At 36.2% G+C, this 17729-nt stretch overlaps 1 protein-coding gene and 1 pseudogene across 2 annotated transcripts; both read right to left on the bottom strand.

The window, feature by feature from the left end:
* Positions 1-8752: 8752 nt before the first annotated feature.
* LOC116419893 lies at positions 8753-12527 on the bottom strand (annotated as a pseudogene).
* A 3230-nt stretch (positions 12528-15757) lies between these two features.
* LYRM7 (LYR motif containing 7) lies at positions 15758-17398 on the bottom strand. 2 transcript variants are annotated; one of them, XM_003762754.4, is made up of 2 exons: positions 17196-17398; positions 15758-16612 (listed from the first exon to the last, which is right to left on the bottom strand). In XM_003762754.4, the coding sequence occupies exon 2, from the start codon at positions 16470-16472 to the stop codon at positions 16158-16160; it is 315 nt and encodes a 104-aa protein (XP_003762802.1). In that variant the 5' UTR covers positions 16473-16612; positions 17196-17398; the 3' UTR covers positions 15758-16157. The 2 variants fall into 2 exon arrangements, with proteins under 2 accessions (XP_003762802.1, XP_031795577.1); XM_031939717.1 differs by having other exon boundaries at positions 17326-17384.
* Positions 17399-17729: the final 331 nt, after the last annotated feature.

The following is a 17729-nucleotide window of genomic DNA, read 5'->3' as shown; positions in this document are numbered from 1 at the left end:
AATCAGTCCAGTTTTCCATTTGCACTATCAGCATTGGAACCCATTTTTTTTCTTTGAAAAGTGTTTCAGGATCTTCAACCAGTCAGGAATCTCTAAACCTTGATGTAGAATTTTTTTTTTATATAAAGTAATTTAGACTAGGATTTGATGTAATACAATCAGGAATTCCAAAATTCCAAATAAATTTCACTTTTTAGAAAAAAAAAGAAAAAGAATGTGAGCTCCTTAAGGGTAGGGATTATGCTTTTTACTTTTCTTGGTGTCCATCCCTGGAACTTAGCAGAGATTTGTCACATGCCTGAGGAGGGACTGGTCAATAATTAGTTGTTGGTTATTTATTGGATCTCTTCCTTAAAGAGAGCATGTATTTCCAGACCTTGCCCCAATTTTCCCCCCACAAGTGTAGCTTTGCAGGAATTACCTTAATACAAAATAGCCACATCTTGAGACCTGGGAGTTTAAGCTCTTCAATGACAGAGTGGACAAACTAGTATACTGTTGCAAATAATAGCGATAACTGGGATAACATATCAAAGCAGGTGGAATAATAGTTCCCTGCCTTTGGAAAAGAATAAGCTTTGGGCTGTCTGGTTAGTACTGGCTGATGGCCTCTCTTCTTCATTATCCAGTGCCTTATTCGCACCATTCATACCCTTTTAAAAGATTGCCATTAAAAAAAAAACAAAAAAACCACTCTTTCCTTCTTCTCTAATTCACACTTTTCCTCCCCTTTCTCTTCCTATAATTCATGTCATTTTCTTCCTTTTTCCTTCTTTTGCATCTTATTTGTCCTTTATTCTGTTTTAATTTCTATAACGGGCATGCTTGATGGATAAATGGGAGCCCTGACTAGGCACAGACACATATGATCTAACGTTTTCATTTCCGTTATGGTGATACTTTTATTTGGCTACTAAATCAGAATACCAAGGATCTAGTAAAAGGGCAATCCTGACCTCTGCCCTTCTCCTTTGTATAAGAACTCTCTTGAACTCAGGAGGATCGTTGAGAGGATGCAATTTCCTCACCAGCAGACCCTTCTAGGCAAACCTGTGCCTAGGAAGGGATCATCTACTATTTATGTCCACTTTTGATACAAGCTCTTGGAACATCTCAAAAAAATTGACATCTTCTCTCCAATTTGGACACCTTAGTAATAATATATGAGTGAATGGAATAGTTGCAGTGGAAAAGCTGGCAGAGGCAGATTGTCAGAAAGGTAAAGAGTTGCCCAGAAAGGGTAGGATGGGGAGGGGGAAAAAGTCTATTTGGCAATGATTTGTACTCAACTGAGGTGAAATGTAAACTAGTTGATGTTGCAGGTTTCCCTGAGAGGTTTAGATACTACCTTCTAGACAGGTTACAATTATTCTATTACTATTGCTTAGCATAATTGCTTCTTTCTATGTGGAAATAAGACTCATATGTGGTACATATTTCTACTACTCTGGGTCCCTTGCTACTACTTCTCTCTAGAGTGAAAGAACAAAATTGTTCTTCAGGAATCAGAAGACTGATGATACCAATTCTCCTATGGAGTAGAGAGACAACCCCACTGGGAATACAATTCAACTATGGTGTGGAGAGAGAATCCCAGAGCAAACCTCAGGGATAAGGATGGGAAGAAGTGAAGGTCAGCAGCCTCTGTGACCTCAGACTGCCTGTGCCCCAAATAGATGGGGGAGATGTCTTTTTTTTTTTTTGAGCGGTGGTTCTAGTTGGACTCAGAGTGCTACAAAGAAATTTTTTTTCTGCTCCCTTAATCATATCATTTCTGTTTTTTACAGATTCCTATATCAAAAAACTTCTTTCTCCTTTGAAAGCATAAAATTATGCTCTATAACTACATGGCAATTGGTATATTTTTGCATATAACTTTAAAGGTATTTTAAAATTCCTTATCTTTATCATTAAAAAAGCTTTTATTAAACACACCTATTATGTCTCAAGTCTTGTGCTAGATGTATGATATAAACTACAGACAAAAAACCAAAGCAGTTTAACATTTTATTAAAGAGTTGCCTGGTGGTGTAATTTTTCAGATGTGAAAACTGAATCTGAGAGCATAAGCAATTTGTTTAAACTTTTTGTTTAAACCTCAAATCCTTAAGACCTAGTCGAGAGTGTTTTCTATCACACTATTTTCAAGAATAATTTTGAATAAGCAGGCCCTTAATTAAGAACTTTCCTTATTATTGCAAGAGGCAATAGTGGTGGTGTAGAGGTAGAGTCCCTCATACAGTTTTATGCATTCTTCTAAGGACTAGAGGTAATTACTGGACAAAAATTTAATGCAGTTTGTTCCTCAAATAAAGGAATGGATCTTGTACCTATTTGTAGTGCAAATACCTGGAGAGAAAAATGGTTCACATAATGCAGATTCCTGGGAATGGAATTATTGGCCTGGAGTCATAAAGCATTTGACTTGTGGGGAGAATCTAAACTTAAGTGTGACACAATGTGATCAAAGTATCTGGATATTTGAAGTGATTCAGTATGGCTTTAATTACTTCCGCGTGTGACTTTTGTGTTTTTTTGTTTCTCTTTGGGAGTTCCTTTTAGCCTGTTTATGCTATCTTGCAGGGTAAAATAAAAGTTGTTTTTAGGTATTGCCAATATTGAGTTTCTGAATGGGAATTAATACTTTGTTTCTCTCCTTTGGAAAAAAAACTATACAGGAGGCAAAGACAGATAGATAGAAATGTATGGAAGCACATACATATATATGCATTCTGAATGTAACAAACACAAATTCAAATGGGCATCCACATGTAAATGGTAGAATAGAAAGTGTATTGTTCACAAGACTGTAAATCTCTATTACATTCAGATTTTTCTTTTAAAATAATATAAAATAGGGCCAGCTAGATGATACAGTGGATAGAATGTGGGACCTGCAGACAGGAGGACCTGAGTTCAAATCTGCCCTCAGACATTTCCTAGCTATGTGACCTTGGGCAAGTCACTTAACCCCAATTGCCTCAGCCAAAAAAAAATTTTTATTATATTCACATCAAACATCAATGTATACATTAACATGAAATATTTACATAATGTAAAAATACAAATTTATCAATTTACATCTAACATTTTTCGTGTGCCCCAAAAATTTATTTTTTTGATTATTATCTTTCCAGAAAAAATGCAAAGCACCATTTATTTTCATTTAATCTTCATTATTAACATTTTCTCCATTATTTTCTTAAGTCTATTCAATCAACAAAACAATAATTGAAGCTATGATTTTGTAGTTTGCCAATTTTTTTTTTTTTGGCCCCATGGACCTGAATTTCCTTTTTTTTAAAAATTGTTTTATATTTTCTGGTTTTCTGTTATAATATACATAATACATGTATAATAACTTTTTAATACACATTACTGTGTGAATCATGTTGGGAGAGAAACAGCAGAATGAATGTGAAAACCATTGAAGAGAAAAAAAACAGAAAACGAAGTGAACATAATATGTCTTGGTTTCACACACCCACACACATACATATATATATAATCAAAATTCTTCAACGACTTTTATTTTTTTTCTTTTGTCTTTCATCTCCCCAACTTAACATTCCTCCCAAACTTTTCCTCCAAGTTGAAACAAAATCTTTAAGTTGAGATTACAGATCCCAAAGGTAAGCTATGTTAACAAAAGATTTTTGTGGAATTTAACCCATGTAGGTTAAAGAGTATCTCTGTTGACCAAATTAGATGAAGAATCTATAGAGCTCTTTGATCAAAATCTATCTGGGCTGAACCCAAAGTTAAATAAGATTGCCTTCAGGACATTTAAAAATTCCTTTATTTCTCCTTTGATTCTAAACTTAACAAATGTCATCATTTCTATTTTTACAAAGAATGCGATAAAGAGGTTTGATATTGCCTCTTTCAGATGTAAACAGTTTGCAGTAGAAGTTGCAGAAAGAACTTTGGGTTTAAAAAGTTGATAAAATCTGGGAGTTAAAACCAAATGTTTTTCTTTTTCTTTCTGGTTTTCAAGGGCCTATGATATTTATTTTATAAGTCAGTAGCATATATTATATTAAAAAAAGAAAGTGTTGATAGGAGGGTATTTTCTTCAGATAGAAGTGTGCACAACTTTCCAATTTATCTAAGATGATAGACAAATCCATTAATTTGGATCTGTCCTCTTATTATCTACCTAATTTTATCTCTAATCTTCTTCATTACTTATCTCTTTGCCCTTTTCTCTAGTTCTTTCCCTTATGTGTAAGATTCTTCTCTTTATCACCAATTCTATTTAAATTTTTAAAATTTATGTAATTTAAACTTGACACCAAAAAAATGAATCATTTCTATGTACACAGTAGAAGATATTAAAAAAAATTTTATTTCAAACTGAATCCCTATTTTACATTGCTTGTTTAAAAATTTTTTCTAAATATTTAAAGATTGTTCATTTTGTCTGCTTCTTTCTGAATTTCCTTCTGTTTTCTTTTATGCATTTAAAACAAACATTTCATTAGCTCTTTTCCCCTCCTGACATCAATATTGCTTTCATAATTTCCAATAGCATAATATTTCATTACATTAATGTTCCACTAAGAGGCAATCTAAATTAATTCTTTTTTTTTAATAGCCTTTTATTTACAGGTTATATACATGGGTAACTTTACAGCATTAACGATTGCCAAACCTCTTGTTCCAATTTTTCACCTCTTACCCCCCACCCCCTCCCCCAGATTGCAGGATGACCAGTAGATGTTAAGTACATTAAAATATAAATTAGATACACAATAAGTATACATGACCAAACCGTTATTTTGCTGTACAAAAAGAATCAGACTCTGAAATATTGCACAATTAACTTGTGAAGGAAATCAAAAATGCAGGTGGGCATAAATATAGGGATTGGGAGTTCAATGTAATGGTTTTTAGTCATCACCCAGAGTTCTTTCTCTGGGCGTAGCTGGTTCAGTTCATTACTGTTCCATTGGAAATGATTTGGTTGATCTCGTTGCTGAGGATGGCCAGGTCCATCAGAACTGGTCATCATATAGTATTGTTGTTGAAGTATATAATGATCTCCTGGTCCTGCTCATTTCACTCAGCATCAGTTCGTGTAAGTCTCTCCAGGCCTTTCTGAAATCATCCTGTTGGTCATTTCTTACAGAACAATAATATTCCATAATATTCATATATCACAATTTATTCAGCCATTCTCCAACTGATGGGCATCCATTCAGTTTCCAGTTTCTAGCCACTACAAAAAGGGCTGCCACAAACATTTGTGCACATACAGGTCCCTTTCCCTTCTTTATAATCTCTTTGTGATATAATCCCAGTAGTAACACTGCTGGATCAAAGGGTATGCACAGTTTGATAACTTTTTGAGCATAGTTCCAAACTACGCTCCAGAATGGTTGGATTCGTTCACAACTCCACCAAAAATGCATCAATGTCCCAGTTTTCCTGCATCCCCTCCAACAATCATCATTATTTTTTCCTGTCATTTTAGCCAATCTGAAGGTATGTATTGGTATCTTAGAGTTGTCTTAATTTGCATTTCTCTGATTAATAATGACTTGGAGCATCTTTTCATATGACTAGAAATAGTTTCAATTTCTTCATCTGAGAATTGTCTGTTCATATCCTTTGACCATTTTTTTTTTTTAATTTAATAGCCTTTAATTTACAGGATATATACATGGGTAACTTTACAGCATTAACAATTGCCAAACCTCTTGTTCCAATTTTTCACCTCTTACCCCCCACCCCCTCCCCTAAATGGCAGGATGACCAGTAGATGTTAAATATATTAAATATAACTTAGATACACAATAAGTATACATGACAAAACATTATTTTGCTGTACAAAAGAATCAGACTCTGAATTATTGTACAATTAGCTTGTGAAGGAAATCAAAGATGCAGGTGTGCATAAATATAGGGACTGGGAATTCAATGTAATGGTTTTTAGTCATCTCCCAGAGTTCTTTTTCTGGGTATAGCTAGTTCAGTTCATTACTGCTCCATTAGAAATGATTTGGTTGATCTCGTTGCTGAGGATGGCCTGATCCATCAGGACTGGTCATCATCTAGTATTGTTGTTGAAGTATATAATGATCTCCTGGTCCTGCTCATTTCACTTAGCATCAGTTCGTGTAAGTCTCTCCAGGCCTTTCTGAAATCATCCTGTTGGTCATTTCTTACAGAACAGTAATATTCCATAATTTTCATATACCACAATTTATTCAGCCATTCTCCAACTGATGGACATCCATTCAATTTCCAGTTTCTAGCCACTACAAAAAGGGCTGCCACAAACATTCGTGCACATACAGGTCCCTTTCCCTTCTTTATAATCTCTTTGGGATATAATCCCAGTAGTAACACTGCTGGATCAAAGGGTATGCACAGTTTGATAACTTTTTGAGCATAGTTCCAAACTTCTCTCCAAAATGGTTGGATTCTTTCACAACTCCACCAACAATGAATCAATGTCCCAGTTTTCCCACATCCCCTCCAACAATCATCATTATTTTTTCCTGTCATCTTAGCCAATCTGACAGGTGTGGAGTGGTATCTTAGAGTTGTCTTAATTTGCATTTCTCTGATTAATAATGACTTGGAGCATCTTTTTATATGACTAGAAATAGTTTCAATTTCTTCATCTGAGAATTGTCTGTTCATATCCTTTGACCATTTTTCAATTGGAGAATGGCTTGATTTTTTATAAATTAGAGTTAATTCTCTATATATTTTGGAAATGAGGCCTTTATCAGAACCTTTGACTGTAAATTAATTCTTATGTTTATTATAGTTTTTTTTTTCTCCCCTTAAAATTCTCCTTTCAGGTTTGAGATGTTTGTTTTGCTTGTGACTATTCTCTCTACAATATTATCCTTTCTTTCATCTTCCCTACATCTGCTTATATCCATATGTGCAGTATTTCTTTTCTTTCTTTCTTTTTTTTTATTAAAACTTTTTATTGAAAAAACATATGCATGGTTAATTTTTCAACCTTAAACCTTGCAAAACTTTCTATGCCAAATTTTTTTCTCCCCCTACCCCCTCTCCTAGATGACAGGCAGTGCAATACATGTTAAATATGTTAAATCCAATATATGTATATATATTTATACATTTATCTTGCTGCACAAGAAAAATTGGATCTGGGGGAAAAAAAAAACCCAACAACCTGAGAAGGAAAACAAAATGCAAGCAAACATCAACAGAAAGTGTGAAAATGCTATGCTGTGGTCCACACTCAGTTCCCACAGTCCTCTCTCTGGGTGTAGATGGCTTTCTTTCTCACTGAACAATTGGAACTGGTTTGAATCATCTCATTGTTGAAGATAGCCATGTTCATCAGAACTGACCATTGTATAGTCTTATTGTTGCAGTATAGAATGATCCCCTGGTTCTGCTCATTTCACTTAGCATCAGTTCACCTAAGTTTCTCCAGTCCTCTCTGAAATCATCCTGCTGGTCATTTCTTAAAGAACAATAATATTCCATAACATCCTTATACCACAATTTATTTAACCATTCTCCAATTGATGGGCATCCATTCAGTTTCCAGTTTCCTGCCACTATAAAAGGGCTGCCACAAACATTTTTGCACATGTGGGTCCCTTTCTATCCTTTAAGATCTCTTTGTGATATAAGCCCAGTAGAAATACTGCTGCATGAAACAGTAATGTGTGCAGTATTTTTACAAAAAATTGTTTGCATGTGGAGTGGTGGTGGGTTACAGCTCAGTATCTTACATAAAAAGCAGAAGCTATTTCAGAACTTGGAGAAGAGATTCCGGGTATTTGAGAGACTAGAGCAAGCACTGTATAAAGGGTCATTTTTGAACTCTGGTAGAGAAGGGAAATATGGAGGAGAATCTGTGAGTCTATGGATATCTAGGATGAGGGATATCCCCCCAAAAAGTTAACTCTTTCCCAATCCTGCTATTTATTTATCCATTGAAAATATAATCCCCCTTATGTTACCCAAATGTTTCCAGTAAAATGAGTTTGAACTACCAAGTCCACTGTTTAACAAGAGATATAAATGTAAAGTTACACGAAGAGCTTAATTTTTGTGTAGGTATTGTATTAGGAATTTTGAGAATTATTAGAAAATATGATTGCACTGAGACTTTTTCATCCAAAATAAACTCCCAGGCTGAGGCAATCCCAATAGGTTTGGATAGAAAATGCCATCTTAAGAATTACGGAGATTGAATGTAAATCAATGCATGCTATGTTCACTTCTTTTTTCTGCTTCTTTTTTTTTTTTCTCTCCCATGGTTTTTCCCTTTTGCTCTGATTTTTCTCTCCGATCATGATTCAGAAAGCAATATGTATTAAAAATTAAAAGAAAAAATCAAGGAAAGAAAACTCCCAAATGTTAAAGAAAAGGAAACTGATGGAATCTAAGCGGGTAGTATACTATTTATCTCTTGGGTATAAAATGAAGTATTTATTTCTTGTTGTTATTAGATAAGCTTAATTTTAACTTATGCTGTTTCTGAAATATAAGATGAAAAACTTGTTACATTTTAATATTTTATGATTAAATAACAAAAATTTCTAAAGTCAAGAAGAAATGCAAATATTCTTTAAGCATTTGATGTCCTAAGAATTTAATATTCTCCAAAGATAGATTTTTAGAAATTCTGAATTTCTCAATAATCTGAGCATCTATCTTTCCTGCACATTCAATAATTACAACTTTTATACTTCATATAGGCAAGGGCAAATTTTCAAAATATAGCTTGCAATGATATGACTAATATTCTTCCTTGAGGAAGAGAAGCTGCAATCATTCAGGATAGTATTTTCAAAACAGTATGATATGTGAATAACCCAAATGGGAGACTCCTCAGAGTGGCTGGGCTGTGTTGTCAAAAATAGATCTGTGTGCCTCTGATTCTTCACTGTCTATTGTGGATCTCTTGGTATTTCCAAAAGCCTTACTAACTTTTCCTGAAGAACTTCCATTTGTTCCTGCACTTTTCTCAGTAGAGCTGAGTTTCTTCTCTCTAGATTTAAGCCTTGTTTCTTCCCATTTTTCACCCCTAACCTTTGATGGCCCTGGGGATTCTTCCTTGACATCTGGCTGAGGAGCAAAGTGTACTGACTTGGATTTCTTTTCCACTTTCTTTTCTTTCTTCTTGCTGAGGAAATTGGGGTTAAGTAACTTGCCCAGGGTCACACATTAGGAAGTGTTAAGTGTCTGAGGCCAAATTTGAACTCAGGTTCTCCTGACTTCAGAGCTGGTGCTCTATCTACTGTGCCATGTAGCTGCCCCTCCAGTTTCATTGTCATGAATCAATGGATCTGTCATCCATTCTCTTTGACATATCCTGTGATCTTTATTGTTCTTCCTTTGTGTTTGACTTTTCATGATCCTAATTGGAGTTTTCTTGGCAAGGATATTAGAGTGGTTTGCCACTTCTTTCAGCTCCTTTTACCAATGAGGAAACTCAAGGCAACGGGGTTAAGGGACATTCCCAGGGACACACTGTGTCTGAGGCTGAATTTGAACTTAAGTCTTCCAGACTCCAGGTATGGTGTTCTATACTTTAGAACATCCACATCTTCTTTATTGTCATTAAGCACAGTGATGTCATCTTTTGAAAAAAAGGACATCATACTTATTGCAAACTTCAGCTTTACTTTTATTCAAGGTTCTTTTAGAAAACATACAACTACAACAACCCAGAAAACAAAATCTGTGTGGGCCATTCATCTCCAGGCCTACAACCAAGCACATAAATTGGGTATGCTGTAAGTCATATTTATCTCCTTTGGTATTTCCTTTATCAATAATCTAGGCTGAATTATCAGAGTATTTAACTTTATCATATTCTTTCTTTTTTAAAAAATTTTCCCTAGTTAAATGTAAAATAACTTTTTTTTTTAGTTGTACATGTAAATTTTTTAAAAAATGTATTTCCATATGAATCATGTTGGGAGAGATAAATCAGAACAAAAGGGAAGAACCAGGAGAACATACACATACACATAAAAAAAAAAAAAAGGGAAAAAAAAGTAAACTGCATGTGTTGATTTATATTCAGTCTCCATAGTTCTCTCTCAGTCTGCAGAAAGTCTTTTTCCATCCAAAGTTTATTGAAATTGCCTTGGATTAATGAACCGATGGGAAGAACCAAGTCTCTCATAGTTGATCCTCAGACAATCTTGCTGTTATTGTGTACTATCTTTTCCTGATTCTGCTTGTTTTGCTCAGCATCAGTACATGTAAATCTTTCCAGGCCTTTCTAAAACCAGCTTGTTCATTTTTATAGATCATATTTCATTACTTTCATATAACAGACATAACTTATCCAGCCATCCCCCAAGTGATGGGCATCTACTCATTTTTCAATTCTTTACCACTACAAAAAGACCTACTAGAAACTTTTTCCTCTTTCATGCTTTCTTTGAGATCCAGACCCAGTAGAAACAGTGCTGGATCAAAGGATATACACTGTAGCTAGAATTAGCACTTGGAACTTCTGGCACCCCAGATGATACAAGAAACTCCAGTTGCTATAACGATGTGGATTTGGGGCCAGAGTAGAATCCCATAGTGAGGGAATGGCAAACAATCTGTTTCTATGGAGATTGTTGCTGGCCAGTCATGCCTTCTGCAGGTGAGCAGCTAGGGGTGAGTTAATTCTTGTAATAGGGTGTTTCAAAATGTTCAATCCTCCTTTGTCCCATTAAGATAAGAGAGAGGTTTGTCTGATGCTACATACATCACCACTTGCTCAACATTTTTATCTTCTTTTACTCATGCATCCCAATTATAAAAAATTGTAAGTTCCATCCCTTTCTTCCCTTCTATATTAGTGTATTCTTCCTTTTCCCTTTCTCACCTGTCTCTATTTGTCCCTTTGTTCCAGAAGAGAATGAATTTTCCTTTGCTTTTAACTTCTTAATGCCTTTTAAAGATAGATTCTGAAAGAACACTTGTGTCTCTTCTCATTAGAATGTTAGCACTTACAACATCATACAGCTTCTTGTTGTTCAAATAAATTTACTTGTTTAGATTTCTTTGGACTGCTGTTTGTATTTCAAAGTTCCTACTCAGCTCTGATCAGAGATTTCATCAGAAATGCTTAGAAAGAAGTCCTTTGTTCAGTTGTATCTGATTTTTACTGACTCCATTTGGGATTTCTTGGCAGGGATACTGGAATAGTTCTGCTATTTCCTTCTGCAGATCAATTTACAAATGAGGTAAACAGGGTTAATCTTTTTCATTTTTTATTATAGCTTTTTATTTACAAAACATATGCATATTTTCCAATATTGACAGATGCAAAACCTTCTCTTCCAACTTCTCCCTTCCTTCCCTCCATCCCCTCCCCTAGATGGCCGTTAGTCTAACACAAAACAGGGTTAATCTTGTCCAGGGTCACACATAGTGTCCGAGTCTGGATTTCAACTCAGGAAGTCCTCCAAAACCCAAACTGGGCCCTCTATCCATTGAGCCACTCAAGTCCATTAAAGGTTCATTTTCTTCCTTTTAGGAAGAGTAAACTGCTTGGTGCTAATTGTTTTGAAATATTTTATTCCTCTCATTTGTCCAGGTTTTCTGTGATTCTGAATAGTTTCTTGATATTTCAATTATTAATCCCAAATTGACCTTGTCAAGAATGAATGTCCCTTTCTGCATCTTGAGTGCAGAATCTGTGTTGGGGGTTGAGCAGCATTCTTCATCAGGCCTCTGGAATCTATGATTGAAAATTCCATTTATCAGAGTTGTTTTTTCAAAATGATAAGATAAATATAAGATAAATTGTTCTGGTTCTTCTCACTGCAGGAATTCTGTACTAGTTCATACAAGCCTTCCCCGGTTTCTCTGAAACCATCTTTCTTCATTTATTGGAGACCAATATGATATTTCTATACCTTAATTTGTTTAGCCATGTTCCAGTTGGCAGACACTCCCTTAATTTCCAGTGCAGTGTCTACAAAAACAGCTTCTACAAAGATTTTCTTCATGTATGGATCCCTTTCCTCTTTCTTTGCTCTCTTTGAGTATAGGCCTAATAGTGTATCACTGGGGAAAAGGGTGGGGAGTTTAATAATGTTGATGGTAACTTTATTTACATTATTGTCATTGTATCAATTTCTGTTCTGCTTTGTTCAGCCTCATGTGATTTAAACCTAATTTTTTGAATTCACATTTGTAATTCTTTAAGAAATCTGTAATATCATTATGCCATAATTTCTTTAGTCATGTTCAATTTGTTAGGTATTTTGAGCAAAAATCAATGATATACCATTTCCTTTACAACTTTCATACATCCTTTCCTTGGTTTTTGGATCACTGGTAATTTTGATCACATTATTCTGTGATTCATGGTCACATAGCAAAACTGAGAATATTAGTATTTTTAAAATGGTGAGAAATTTTGCATCATGGAGTACTTTGGAATCTCTTAAAAGGATGGTAGTTTTCCAGATGTATTCCTACCTGTGGGCGCTTGGTGGCGCAGTGGATAGTGCTGGAACTGGAGGTGGGAAAACTTCTTCAAACCTGGCCTGAGAGGTTTGGTACATGATCCTAGGCAAGTGACCTATCCCTGCTTGCTTCAGTTTCCTTAAATGTAAAACGAGCTAGAGAAGGAAATGATTAACCTCTCCAGTGTGTCTGCCCAGAAGACTTCAAATGGGATTGAGGCAGACTAGACTAAAATCAGCTGAACAGCACTATACCTCTCCCTAACATTATGGACCAACTTAATGATCTGCTTATATAGTTACATGTTAGAAACTGAACAAAAGTTGCTGTCCATCCAAAGTTTTTTCATGCTACGGAAATTTGCTCAGAGGAACTGGTCATACATCTCAGGAGGAGGACCAATAGTTGTTGAAAAATTTATTTTGATTTGCCTATCATTCTTTAGGAAAGTTTTAGGGAATAGGGGCTGCTCTTCAAGCGTCAGTCTCCTGATATAGATTATCAGACCATTGTATAGTATATACTCTGGTACTATTCTCCCAATCCCCAATCGTCTTTTCTGTCATGTTAGATGGCCAGAGAATAAATAGTATGCACACCCTTTTAGAATTCTAGAATTAATTGTAAGGACCTTAGGGGTGGTTTTCTGATGTGATAATTCATGTAGGCCCATTGGTGTGATTGTTCCTCTGATTACTGTTGATATCAATTAGTTAGCCAGAATTAAGTTTGTATAGTAAGAAAACTTGATAGAGAACATACCCCCCAAAGTCACATACATTCCCACAACTACATACTAAGCCCAGAGGAAAGTGGGCTCAAGTTTAGAGAACACATACTGCAGAAAGTTTGCTCATAGCTCCTGATTCCTGAAAGTCCTTCCTCTTTGTGGGGTTCACATTTCCTCCTCTTATGCATAGTCTTTTCAAAATAATTTTGAAAAATTTCAAATCTAAACACCAAAGTCCCCATATGTATAGCATAACAAAAAATAATTTAAGAAACCTTAAATTTCTCATGCCACAGACTTCAAGTTATGATATAGTATAGCATCCTCTCATTTCCACAGGTTACTTTCAGATTGCTTTGTTTCCTTCTGATTGTTTCCATGCACTTACAAAAAAAGAGTTTTTGTTGTGACTTCTGCCCCATAGATTGCCCCATCTTCTGATCTTTGAGGTTCTGAGTATTGGTCCTTCATGATCCTCTTGGGCATCTCAGGACAGAGTATTAGGAACCTTAGATTTCCTTGATCTAAGGTGTCCCAGAATGAATGTTTTACTGCTGTGGCACACTGGTCTATGTAACATGCTGAGGAACAAGAAAATAAAAGATCCTCATTTTGTTGAATAGTTGAGGGACTCTGGGTATGAAAAGCTGCATTATTGGGTATGTTGGTATGTTGAATATTTCTGAATGGCTTTGCTGGATTAAAGGACAGAGTAAATTTGGAAATGAATGTCACATTAAAGCAAAAGGCATCAATAAAATGATAAAAATAAAGGGGTTGAGGAGGTGGTAAAAAAAGGGATTATTGTGAATTGGGAGATCAGAAGTGAACAGGAAAAATACATTAAAAGGTCTTTCACGTTTTACATTTTAAAGCAAATTACAAGAGATGGTAGCAATATCAAAATTCACTGGGACTATTTTCTGGTGAGAAGCTGAATGGTGGTGGGAGGGAGCACTAAATACTAGAATAGTATTTTTTCCTACAAAAGCCTATTTAGAATATATAGAGAATTGACTCTAATTTATAAGAAATCATGCCATTCTCCAATTGCTAAACGGTCAAAGGATATAAACAATTTTCAGATGATGAAATTGAAACTATTTCTACTCATATGAAAAAGTGTTCCAAATCATTATTGATCAGAGAAATGAAAATTAAGACAACTCTGAGAAACCACTACACACCTGTCAGATTGGCTAAGATGACAGGAAAAGATAATGATGAATGTTGGAGGGGATGTGGGAAAACTGGGACACTGATACATTGTTGGTGGAATTGTGAACGGATCCAACCATTCTGGAGAGCAATTTGGAACTATGCTCAAAAAGTTATCAAACTGTGCATACCCTTTGATCCAGCAGTGTTACTACTGGGTTTATATCCCAAAGAAATACTGAATAAGGGAAAGGGACCTGTATGTGCCAAAATGTTTGTGGCAGTCCTGTTTGTAGTGGCCAGAAACTGGAAAATGAATGGATACCCATCAATTGGAGAATGGCTGAATAAGATATGGCATATGAATGTTATGGAATATTATTGTTTTCTAAGAAATGACCAGCAGGATGAATACAGAGAGGCTTGCAGAGACTTACATGAAATGATGCTAAGTGAAATGAGCAGAACCATTATACACTTCAACAATAATACTATGAGAATCGATTCTGATGGACATGGCTCTCTTCAACAATGAGAGGATCCAAATCAGTTCCAATTGATCTGTGATGAACAGAACTAGCTAAACCTAGCTAATCACCACTGGGATATGAGTATGGACCACAACATAGCATTTGCACTCTTTCTGTTCTTCCTGGCTTCCATTTTTGTTTTTCTTCCCAGGTTATTTTTACCTTCTTTTAAATCCGATTTTTCTTATGCAACCAGATAACTATAAATATCTATGCATATATTGTATTTAACAAATACTTTTAACATGTTTAACATGTATGGGACTGCCTGCCATCTAAGGGGGGGAAAGGAGGGGAAAAGTTGGAACAGAAGTGTTTGCAAGGGTCAATGTTGAAAAAGTACCTATGCATATGTTTTGTCAATAAAAAGCTATAATAATAAAAATATGTGTATATTCTTATTTTCCAGATGACACTCTCCCACCACTGCTTCATCAAAAATTCACCAGTAAAAACTTTCAAGGAAAATAATTTGGTTAAAAGTAACCCTTCCTAAATTATTAATTTTCATTTGTTAACACTATAATCCCAGATGAATCAAGTTATCTATTCTTTCATCTGGAAGGCTTTAATATTCATAAAAAGACTAATTTTGCCTCTCACAAAATACAAAATTACTCCTAGGTGAAGAAATAGCTCTGGTATCTAAATAAAAGACAACAACTATAGTTTGTGGCATGTGTGTACAAAGGAATTTCCCCTTCCCTTTTTCTGTTGGGCAATCGGGGTCAAGTGACTTTCCCAGGGCCACAAAGCTAATAAATCTGAGGCTAAATCTGAACCCTCCTCTTATGATTCTACACACTCAGTGCTCTAAACAGTGCTACATCTCATCCCCCACCCCTTTCCTTTTGACTTTAATAACTAAAACAGTAAATGAAATTTCTGATTTAACACTTTGAAGAGAACATAATTTACACCAGAATTTAATGGAAAATAAGTCAGTTTGTTAAAACACTTCATTTTCAATGAATCCATGGCAAATCACAAAAATTCACAGTATAATATACCTCAGCATAACTTAAAACAAATAGACTGATTTCATATGAAAACGAACCTTATGGCACTACTCTCAGAAACATTCAACCACAATGAGCTTTTCCAAATAATGTCCTTCCAATGTACAATGTAGTCTAACATTTTAACTGGGTGTACAATTAGCTTTCCCCAATGATGCCCATCCAATGTAAAATGTATTCAAGATGTACAATCTAAGTGTTCTATTCTGATTGTAGGCATAAAGGGTGTAATTTTTTTCAGTGACATAGAATAATTTAAAAATTAACATGCAATAAATTGTCCAAGAGGATTCATGGCTTCTGGGAAGGTGTATCACAGTAAGGATTATTTTCTATAAGTAGGTCTTTCCTAGGGACTAACTTCAAAGTGTTGTGATCTGTATGAATGCCCTGTATAACGGATTTTCTGAGTATTAATTCAACATCACAACCTATTTTGATCAACTTTTCTATTTTCTCCGGTGAAGTCTCATTTTTATTCTTTTTGAATTCTTCATTTATTTTTTTTCTTGCTGCGTCCAGTGCTTTGTTATCATTTTTAAAAACCTGCTGTCTAGTCCTGTGCAAGGTTTTAAAAAGTCGTAACACTTTGGCAGAGCCAACCATTTTTGCAGTCAGGTCTTTTGTATTCGGCGGGAATTCCCAGAGCCAATCACTTCCTCCCTCCAGCTGGCTCCGTCTCCGAAGAGCTCTTCCCCAGAGCCCACAATTTAGTTTCTATCCGTTTTTGCTGCCGGGTCACGTTCCTTTGAACGAAAGAGCGGAAGAGAGGTGTTAAGAACGAGATAAAAAGAGAGGGAGGGGGAGAGAAAAGTTAAGAAATTGATAGAATTTCGTTATATATACGATACAAACATACTGTAACACACGAAGATTAAGTAGTACAAACAAGATATTCGTTCAATTTCAAACGCAACTAACTTCCGTTGAATCAGCTCACCCCACCCAGCTTTGAAGTAAGAAGTAAAAGTTTTTTCTTACCAAAATTAATTTTTTAAAAAGGCGTTAAATAACAGAGGCGGCGGGGGGTGGGGGTGGGGTGGGGGAAATGTCTTTCTCCCATCCCCCTTAGACAACTATATTCTAACTCCTCCCCACCGATTGGGAGTAGTTCCCAGGGGCAACCGCTCCAGGGGAGCAGAGAAAAATGAGTAGCGCTTTGCTCCCTCTCACTAGCCCCGGTAACCGTTGGTTCTTGCTCGGGCTCTGCTCTTTCAACCCGCCTAGTAAGCCCGAGCGTCCCCATTCCTGGAGGTTCTCCCCTCCCCCTTTCCGACTGTCCCCCTCCTCCCCTTCCATCGCGTCCCCAGGGTCCGGCCTGGTCCCCACCTCCCTTCCGCTCCCCAATCTGGCTTCAACCATTCCCGCGTTGGGCAGCAGGAGGGGCCAACGAGCCGCTCCCGAACTTCTGGCTTAGCTCAAGCTGGCTGGAGAAAGAGATCGGAGAGGACACACGTACGCTCTCGGTGAGCCTCACGGAAGTTTCCACCCCAAAGGAAGTTCTTTCAAGGTCAAAAGCCCCTCCCCGGAAGCCGGGGAAATTCCAGAGGAATTCTGGGTACTATCCTTGCGCCAACTTCCGTCCTCTCTCCCTTCTCTCGGTCGTCGTGGGCGGTGCAATCTGCGCTGCTTCTACGGCTACTGACCTTTAAAAAAAATTTTTTTTTTATTTGTAGTATTTATCCCTCTGTGGTTTCCTAATGATGATGGTGGTAATGATACAAACAGGTAGCATTTATTTATTGCTTACCTTATTCAGTTACTGATGCTGCCAGACAACAAACATTTAGCGCTCATGCAAGGGCTGCTGCTAGATGGCACCATAGTGCGCGAGACCTGGCGTCAGTAACAATCTTACCGAGA

The sequence above is a fragment of the Sarcophilus harrisii genome, chromosome 1, assembly GCF_902635505.1.
Source record: "Sarcophilus harrisii chromosome 1, mSarHar1.11, whole genome shotgun sequence".
NCBI classification, from domain to species: domain Eukaryota; kingdom Metazoa; phylum Chordata; class Mammalia; order Dasyuromorphia; family Dasyuridae; genus Sarcophilus; species Sarcophilus harrisii.
The sequence above is the reverse complement of the archived record's forward strand: the minus strand, read 5'-3'. Positions and strand labels throughout refer to the sequence as shown.